The sequence below is a fragment of a genome, unplaced genomic scaffold, assembly GCF_019419815.1.
Source record: "Pyrus x bretschneideri cultivar Hongxiangsu unplaced genomic scaffold, Pyrus_bretschneideri_v1 Contig265, whole genome shotgun sequence".
Lineage (NCBI taxonomy): Eukaryota > Viridiplantae > Streptophyta > Magnoliopsida > Rosales > Rosaceae > Pyrus > Pyrus x bretschneideri.
The window spans coordinates 627,132-636,668 of record NW_025999574.1 but is presented as its reverse complement, the minus strand read 5'-3'; the positions used below and the strand labels follow the sequence as shown (position 1 = coordinate 636,668).

The 9,537-nt window shown below is 36.0% G+C and overlaps 2 protein-coding genes across 2 annotated transcripts; one reads left to right on the top strand and one right to left on the bottom strand.

Moving 5' to 3' along the window:
* The first annotated feature begins 312 nt into the window (after positions 1–312).
* On the top strand, positions 313–3,261 carry LOC103945012 (ras-related protein RABA2a). The gene is made up of 2 exons (XM_009355519.3): positions 313–587; positions 2,488–3,261. Exons 1-2 carry the CDS (start codon positions 423–425, stop codon positions 2,971–2,973), a joined length of 651 nt encoding a protein of 216 aa, XP_009353794.1. The 5' UTR covers positions 313–422; the 3' UTR covers positions 2,974–3,261.
* A 2,911-nt stretch (positions 3,262–6,172) lies between these two features.
* On the bottom strand, positions 6,173–9,327 carry LOC103945013 (ras-related protein RABD1). The gene is made up of 8 exons (XM_048587354.1): positions 9,241–9,327; positions 9,059–9,131; positions 8,869–8,916; positions 8,703–8,750; positions 7,851–7,922; positions 7,257–7,412; positions 6,656–6,759; positions 6,173–6,378 (listed from the first exon to the last, which is right to left on the bottom strand). The coding sequence occupies exons 1-8, from the start codon at positions 9,252–9,254 to the stop codon at positions 6,288–6,290; spliced, it is 606 nt and encodes a 201-aa protein (XP_048443311.1). The 5' UTR covers positions 9,255–9,327; the 3' UTR covers positions 6,173–6,287.
* Between the last annotated feature and the right edge of the window lie 210 nt (positions 9,328–9,537).

Below are 9,537 nucleotides of genomic sequence, written 5' to 3'. Positions count from 1 at the left end.
CTCTCCGTTACACATCTCCTACTTTAATTTCCTTTTCTACCCTTATTTCAATTTTTTTTTTTAACAAACGATATTATCTACACTAGGAGGCAGATGTGAGCTTAGCCTCAATGTGGTTCAAATTTTTCTTTGATAAGAATCAAACCTAAGAACTCTCACACGTGAGCGAAAAAGAATACCGATAAATCTTAGTACCAATTGACTCTTATTTCCAAAATCACAAGTGAATAAGCCATTAAACAGTAAAGGGTAATTTAGTCAAAAGACTGGGGACATTTTGTATCTGCCAAAAAGGCCAACGAAACCCACATCACGGCTTTTGATTTTTCGTCCGTTCCACACATCTTCCGCTTCTGCTGCTGCTGCTTCTTCTTCGCTTAACATCGAAATTACAAATAAAAAACAGAGAGAAAGAGAGAGATATGGCGAGAAGGCCGGACGAGGAATACGATTACTTGTTCAAAGTGGTATTAATCGGCGATTCTGGCGTAGGGAAATCCAACCTCCTTTCCCGATTCACTCGCAACGAGTTCTGTTTGGAGTCCAAGTCCACCATTGGCGTCGAATTTGCCACCCGGACTCTCCAGGTTCACCTCCTCCCTCTCTCTCTCTCTCTCTGTATCTCTCTCTCGCTCTCCAGTATATATTTATATATATAGATGCATTACACACACACCCCCACGAAACCGATTGTGTTTGTATTTGTTACTGAACCGGGATTGATCTCATTCTTTATGCTCGTTCTTAATGTTTCTTGAGTTAATTGGATCTGGGTTCTCTGAGAAATGCTTAATTGAACCGGGATTTGGATCGGTTTCCAATTTGTATAATGTGAAATTGTTCCAGATCTGCTAGTTTTCTTGGTTCCAGAATTGAATTCAATTTGTTGAATTCTCGAGAACCGATTCAATTGGGTTTGTTCTTCACTCCATGGGGTACCAAGTTCCATTTTGTAATCTGCTTACTTTTCTTTTGAAGTTTAAGCAGATCATATAGTTACTAATGATGTGAGAAATGAGAAATGGTGTGGAATCAAAGATGGATTGTCCCTAAATCCGATTGCTTATAAGAGAAATCCAAATTCCCTAACTAGATACTAAAAACTTGCCCCTGCCTTTTTGGAATCAATTACGGGCAGGCATTGTGGGGTTAGGGAGTTTGCTCTTGCTTGCCGAACATTGCCTTATGAGCCCTGAGGGAGTCTTGGGACGGTTGGTCATATCTTCTTTAGTTAGTTTCTTGTTATTTTTGTGGTGTTTAGATTATGATATCTTGACTGCGTTGGCGAGAAATTTATATGTAAAATTTTCAGTAACTTGTTTAAACAAATCTAAGTAGTGGACCAATACTGTTGAGATAACGGATTTCAAGTATGAAGACTGAAGAGGAAGGATCAATACTGGATGTTCACGAAACAATGAGAAGTGTGGATTTCCTCAAACTAGTATGCCGTCCAATGATTAGGACCTTTTATTTTTCAGTCCTCCATCAAGGTTTATAAATTAGACAAAATTGGAAATCATAACCATCATTATCATTTCAATTTATCAGATCATTTGTGTTTGTATGCACAATTTCGATGACTAATGGGTTCCTATTGGGCTAATTTTACCTTAAGTGATCTTTGAAGTTTAACCTAAGAAATGGATCACAAGTTAAAGTGACTGGAGGTTTGATTTCTACATTTTTCAATGATGTAGGCATCTCTTGGTCCGGCCCTGTATGTGGGTGTGTGTTAAACAGGTTCACTTATATGTTGCTTGTGTTAGTGATACTCTTTCATATGTTTGACCAACTTTTAACTCGTGTTGAATTCCATCTGTGCTTGCTGAACTTACTGAATATTTTGGGCCAAGTTGCCCAAAGTTAGGATTGGTCAGGTTCATACAAGCAAATTCTCACCTCTATCACCCACCACTTCATTGCAATTAGATCACATCTAAAAGCTCTTCCTTTTGTAAAAGAATCATGACTTCAATTTATGAGATCAGTTGTATTTGTATGCACAATAAATAATCTTTGAAGTTGAACCTAAGAAATGGACCACAAGTTGAAGTGACTGGGGGTTTGATTTCCGCATTTTTTCAATGATGTGGACATCTCTTCGTCCTTCCCTATATGTGGGTTTGTATTAAACAGGTTCACTGATAAGTTGCTTGAGTTGCTTGTGTTGGTGATACTCCTTCATATGTTTGCCAAACTTTTAACTCATGTTGAATTCTGTCTGTGCTTGTTGAACTTACCGAATACTTTGGGCCAAGCTGTCCAAAGTTGGGATTGGTCAGGATCATACAAGCAAAGTCTCACCTCTATCACCCACCACTTCATTGCAATTAGAACACATCTAAAAGCTCTCCCTTTTGTAAAAGTATCATGACTGGAATATCATGCTCTATAAGACCTCCCTCAGTCAATAAGACAGTATTTTGGCTTACACTTGAGTGGATGAATGTTGTGCTGTTTAAGACCTCCTGTTCATTTTGTCAGGTCGAGGGGAGAACTGTGAAAGCTCAGATATGGGACACAGCAGGACAGGAGCGATATAGAGCAATCACTAGTGCCTACTATAGAGGGGCCCTTGGAGCTTTACTTGTCTATGATGTAACAAAACCAACAACATTTGAGAACGTAAGCAGGTGGCTGAAGGAATTAAGAGACCATGCTGACTCAAACATCGTGATCATGATGATTGGGAACAAAACTGATCTGAAGCATCTACGTGCGGTTGCCACAGAAGATGCCCAGGGCTATGCCGAAAAAGAAGGCCTTTCATTCATTGAAACATCTGCTCTTGAAGCAATCAACGTTGAGAAGGCTTTCCAGACAATTCTGGCAGAGATATACCGTATTATTAGTAAGAAGTCTATCTCATCAGGCGAGCCAACACCTGCAAGCATCAAAGAAGGGAAGACAATTGCAGTCACCGGAGATTCAGAGGTCAATACAAAGAAGGCTTGCTGTTCTTCAACCTGAGGTTGATTAAATTGAGTTTTTCCGGTATTTGTTCTCTTCCTCATTTCGTATTCGTCTCTGTCGTGGGTTATTATTGCTTTCAACTTATTCTTGTTGCTTAGTCGTTTGTCAAACTATAATTTATTTTTCCCGTTGCCCGGGTTTTTTCTGTAAGGGGTATATCTATGAGGTATATAACAGTGATGATTAGATGGATGAAACACCTAAGTAAGATTAAGCCTCACGAGGTTTGGATTGTATTTGTAGAAATACTTAAACAGGTCAGAGCCAAAATTATTACTTTTCACCAATTTACTAGAAACCGCATTCGAACTATTGCTATTAGAAACCGCTACGGTACGCTTGGTTTGAGGAAGTCATGGAGTCTAGGAAGGCTTATGCCTATACCCCCACTCCGAAGTTGCGATGATTATTTTTTTTCGGTGTCTACTTTGAAACGAAATATAGTTTTGCGGTATTCGATATTTTTTAGGTTTTTTAACCAAAATGATCTTTGAGATTAGCATACTTCTCACTTTGGTTCCTAAGATTTAAAATCGAAGGTTCTTGGGTTTGCACACCCTTAATTATTTTGAGTATTCCGTGAAAATATTTGTTCTATAAGAACCAAGATGACAAGAATATCCTCAACTTAAAAAATAATAGGCTAAAATTATTAGACAAAATTTTAGGGTATTTTTATTATTTCCTTATTTAATAGAGATTTTCACTAAGGACCAAAACGATTGTTCGTGGACAAAATCAGAGACTAGTTTTATTGATTTTTAATCTCAGAGACTAAAGTGAGAAATTAGGTCAATCTTAGGGACCATTTTAGCTAAAAAGCCTATTTTTTAAGAATTAAAAGCATTATGCAAGAGGCTCGTGGTTCAAGTAATCTTGTATTCAACATTTTTTTATGTTTGTTAATAGGAAAAATAAAATGGTACAACAAATTGTTAGGTCATTGCCACGTGTGTTTGGTTAATAATTTCGTCGTTTAATCTTTCTTCCACACATTGTTTCTTCAATACTATGGTTCCAAAATCGTCGCCTTCACCTAGAATGGGTTTGAAATAGTACCACATGTTGAACAAATCAAGAGAAAATCTAAACCAAATACGGTGTATTAAATCCATCTCCACATTCAGGCACATTGTTTCTTCAATACAATGATTCCAAAACCGTCGCCTTCACCTAAAATGGGTTGAAATATTAACTAGGTCTCGAACAAATCTAGAGAAAATCTAAACTAGATACAATGTTAAATCCCTCTCCAGATTCATGCACATTGTTTCTTCAATACTGGGGTTCCAAAATTGTCGCCTTCATATGAAATGGGTTGAGATACTAATCACGTGTCGTACAAATATAGAGAAAATCTAAACCATATTCGACGTATTAAATCCAACTCCAGATTCAAGCACATTGCTTCTTCAATACTGTGGTTCCAAAACCGTCCCTTCATCTAGAATGGGTTGAAAAACTAAACCCTTTGTCGAACAAATCTAGAGAAAATCTAAACTAGATACGGTGTATTAAATCCATTTCCAGATTCATGCACATTGTTTCTTCAATATTGTGGTTCCAAAATTGTCACCTTCACCTAGAATGGATTGATTACTAACCGCATGTCAAACAAATCTAGACAAAATCTAGACCATATACGGTTTATTAAATCCATCCCCAAATCCAGACACATTATTTCTTCAATATTGTGGTTTGAAAATCGTCGCCTACATCTAGAATGGGTTGAAATACTAACCACGTGTTGAACAAATCTAAAAAAAAACTAAACCAAATTTGGTGTGTAAATCAATCTGGCACATTGTTTCCCAATATTGGGGTTCCAAAATTGTTGCCTTCACCTATAAAATAGTTCAAGACCAAGGTACTATACACACAATTATAGTGCAGCCATGTATCGTTCTCTAATTCCTTAACAAGTATTGAATTCCATTTTCAAAATGATGGGGTTAATTGTTGAAACATTTGAAGACCAAGATAAAAAGGAGGGTGTTAGCTTTGTAGAGCTAAACAGGAGCAATTCAAAACATTGAATCGATGATTTAACAGAGGTATATATTCGTATTATTTTATCTATTCAATTTTAATTCTCTCGTTTTAGCAAACATTTGTTTTCAATTCTACCAAAAATGTAATATCAGATTTTTGAGATGGGCTTTTAGGTCATTTCCTGTAGGGCATATTGGACGACGCATATGTAGGTTCAGTTCAAGGAGAAAGGTATGTCATCCCACATTCCCTCTGTTGAATTTTCCAAGTTGATCTCTGGCTCCAAACATACAGGAGAAAAGCTCACTGTAATATCCGTTGTTTTTTTTTTTGTTTTTTTTTTGTTTTTTACTTCTTTAGTTTTGCATTACAAGACGAGTCTTGCATAACAGAAATGTTGTTTCTTTGTAACCAAGAAATTCATAGTTTCAAGTCGTGAAAACAATTTCTTTGCAAAACAATGATCCCCTCTCCCGACTCTCTAAAAGTAAAGAACCTTATTGACTTGAAATTGTCCTTTATTTCTTTAATTTTGTTAATTGGTGTGTTCCACTCTACTGTCCATCATTTTAATTTTGGAATTTGATCCAAAATTCTAAATAAATTCAAATGAAAATTTTAATTCAAACGGATTGACCAAAGTGGCGAGGAAAGGGTCACGAATTTGATTTTCTTCCGTGTAAATGAAAGAAAAACATCAATTAAAATGCTTTAACTCTCCCTTAGCCCAAAAATTCAAATCATTTATTTGATGAAGAATGCCATCAAACCAAAACTTTGTGGAAGGGGCAAAGTGAAGAAAATATCCAAAGGTTTGTAAGAGTTGATTTGATTCCAACGATGTCAGTCAAACAGGTCGAACGTGTTGGAATGTCAACCCAATCCTAACCAGCCTTTCACAATTCGGGTTTGATGGGCTAAAGTTCATTCAAGTTTAACCAGGTTTGGGTTCACTCGGGTTTTCAGGTCTACCCATCATTTGGGTTCAAACATGAGTTCGTGTCAATTAAATCAAACAAATCTAATGGCAATCCATAGGGAGGGGGTTGAGCAAAGAACACTCTTCAAATGCAACTATCACTCTTCAATCCGGCACGACTTTTTCCTTGCATTTTTTCGTTAATCCTGCAAATTTTTCTTTCAATCATCGTAGACGTTTAATACCGATCATCTAACAGGCCTAATTCCAGTTTCTCCGTAGACAAAGATTCAAGTAGGCAATATTTTACAAGTTTCTGAAGGATCCACACGACAGTTCGGTCAACACAGTTCCACTGCCTTAGGATTTTATAACAGATTTGATACTAGGAATGGTATGACTAACCACAACAATTGCTGTTCTGCTGAATTGGCTGGCCCTTCATTTCTACAGTTCCGCTCGAATTGTTAGCAGTTGGTTGGTTTCCCATTCTGCAAAATTTTAAACGAAAAAACGATTACGAAGATAAGAGTTTACAAGCAAGTAAAACCACAATGTAGTATCTGTCCACAAAATTAAACAGTAACAAAAACAAAATAAAGTGCTATTCCGTAAGATCGTTTTTTAATACCTCCTCTTCTTTTAGGTGTAGTTTAAAGAAGAAATATATCACAGATTTTGACAGATATTTTACGGTTATCATTGGAGCAATTATTAGGTTAAAGGAGTTTAGAATTATAGCATGGAAGAGTTGATTAGTGGTTTTACTTTTTCTTTATCTCGGCAGCCATGGTTAAGAAAGCCTGCTCAACATTGATCGAGTCTTTAGCACTTGTCTCAAGGAAAGGGATCCCAAGCTCATCAGCAAAAGCCTACGGTGCATCATTACAAACAAGATAGAAAGTTAAGCCACAGCAAGAAATTATTAACAAATCATTGTTATTTATAGAAAGCTTGATAGACAAAGATTGTATGTTCATCAATGGAAAATCACTTTCTCCGACTCAACATTTATGTGAATCATCCAGAACGTCATTAGGAGCATTTCAACTTCCCAGAAGCTCAAACCTTGAAGACCCACTCTACTAATGCAAAGCACTTCGAGGTACACTTCTTAATGTCAAAAAGAATTAATATTACAGCACTATAATATGCAATAAACATAACCAGACTTGTAACTGGAAATAAGAGGTAAATAAACATGCAAATTAAGCAACATGCAAACACGCCCACAGTTTTAACAGTTTTATGGAACAGGTTTGATGCTTTTAGTGGACTGAGCATATCAACTGCCCAAAAGTGTGGTGAAGAAAATAAGCATTTAAAGTAAACTGATTAATTGTTCACGCAACTAAACTACAACATTTACCTTAGCAGTTTGTGTGTCAACAACCTTGTTCTCAACTAAATCACATTTATTACCAACCAGAAGCTTGCACACGCTGTCATTTGCATATCTGTCAATCTCATTCAGCCACTGCTTCACATTATTGAAGCTCTCCATCTCGGTAACATCATACACAATCTGGATGAATTCCAGTAGAATTAAGACTCTTTCATTTATGGTAAAGAATGAAACCACACATTACATTCTAATGTAATATGAAAAAGTCATGCATAGTTAATGTTTCAGAATAGCTTAAAAAAAAAAAAAACTCGCTTTCATTAACTACCGACTTTAATATAGAAATGAAAGAAAGATAGTTAAGGTAATATTAAGCGTTTTGATTTAAAGAAAGGAAAATATATACAAAGGGGTATCAATAATCTACATCAAATTTATAACATTGTCAGCCAACTTCATCATGCAGGTTTGACCAATTGCACCAAATCATGTGCATCCATCCCAGTTAAGGGTTTCTAGTTCCAGGGGCTCAAGATCTATTCTTACCATTAATTTTCTTCAACCCTGCTAACCCCCAAGGCACGAAAGAAAATACAAAAAGCAAGTAAACAATCTTACAATTATCCCATGTGCTCCTCGGTAGTAACTGCTTGTTATCGTCCTGAACCGCTCCTGTCCAGCAGTATCCCACTAAATAACAGAAAAGATGAATATGTTAATTTCCTACCGAATGTTGATTAATCAACAAGCAAGAGCAATTGAACACCCTATTCAGTTTTCCATGAGGGATCATAAATAACATTTCCAATAAATATCCTGTCTATCAATTTAATACTTCTACTGATCTGCCTGGGTAAGACTTGGTGAACTGGACTTAGAACTATTCTCTCATGACAGAAATATACAATTTTGCAGTCGTTTTGGAACAAAATTTCTGTTAAGTTGAAATTGTTCATCAAGAACGACACTAAAGAAAAGGCATGCAAATAGACAGCCAATAATGTTCATTTACATCAGAAGCATATCAAATTTTGGAGAACAATTTTAACCAAAAGTCCAATAGACACACGAAAATAAGATAACACCAATTGATTCAAAACCCATAATAGACCCATAACAAAAAAAAAATTATTTTAGTCAAACTTAAACATACATGCTAAATCGGTTATGGTGAGATAGAATTGGTTAAGGTGGTTTGAACATGTGAACTGAAGACCTATAGATGCTACGGTTAGAAGATATGATTATGAGACAAAGGCTCAAGACAAGAGGGGCAGAGGAAGATCTAGGAAGAGGAGCTAACAGAAGACTTGACACAAAACCGAGCGCATTAGCGTTCTAAAATTCATAGAGTCGGCCCCAGTTAGTAGGAGAAGGCTTTGTTGTTGTTGTTATACATGTAGAACTCACTGGCCCCAACAAGTAATTACATTTAATAGAAAAAGAAAAACGAAAGCAACCGCTACTCACAATCTGCAGCTTTACTGTCTTGCCATCCAGCTCCACTGTTCTGATTTTCTGAAAATAATAAGCAAACGTCAACAAATAAACTAAAAACAACAAAGCAATTATACAAATATAAATATATACATATACATATAAATATACATATATACACACATATACATATACTCACAAAATCAACTCCAATGGTGCTTATGTAGCTGTCTACATAGGAGTCATCCTGAAAGCATAAATAAAAGGCAGCAAAATGCATTAATTTGAGAACCAATTACAGAAAAATTAACCTCAAAACCCTAAAATTTATTTCTAAATAAGCACAATATTAATTTTTAAACATAAAGGAGAAAAGAAAATTGACTGACAGCGAATCTGAGAAGCAAGCAAGATTTTCCCACGGACGAGTCCCCAATTAGCAAAAGCTTGAACAAATAATCGCTAAAAAAAAACCCAAAAAATGCACAGAAAATCGGTAAGATATAATTCAGGCACGTGATAAAAATTGACAGAAATGGGAAGTTTGGGGGAGAAGGAAAATAGCGCTTACTATTCGTTGCTCATGATTGAGAGTCGGCAAATTGAAATCGAAAATGATGGGGGAAGATTTTTGGGGTTTAAAAGACACAAGGAACCCAAGGGGCTCTTTTGTCTTTGTATTGTTCTCTACTTCCTTCCTTACCTCACGCGTCAAATCCTTGACGCTACAAAAGCTTTTCCCGCGGCCCCACTTTAAAGTTCATCATTTTTTACCTTTGTTTTTTTTTTTTTTTAGTTTTAACGAAAAATCTACAGTACTGTTAACTTTAATGAAAAATTACATTTTTACATTAAAAAAATCAAACCT

What these genes read in the sequence shown, in the direction of transcription:
- LOC103945012 (XM_009355519.3), top strand. Translation starts at nt 423, where the DNA reads ATGGCGAGAAGGCCGGACGAGGAATACGATTACTTGTTCAAAGTGGTA. An exon ending in TTGCCACCCGGACTCTCCAG is followed by an intron (nt 588 to 2,487) that starts GTTCACCTCCTC and finishes TCATTTTGTCAG; the next exon opens with GTCGAGGGGAGAACTGTGAA.
- LOC103945013 (XM_048587354.1), bottom strand. An exon ending in AGACAGTAAAGCTGCAGATT is followed by an intron (nt 7,923 to 8,702) that starts GTGAGTAGCGGT and finishes TCTGTTATTTAG; the next exon opens with TGGGATACTGCTGGACAGGA. An exon ending in GCTGCCGAGATAAAGAAAAA is followed by an intron (nt 6,379 to 6,655) that starts GTAAAACCACTA and finishes AAAATTTTGCAG; the next exon opens with AATGGGAAACCAACCAACTG.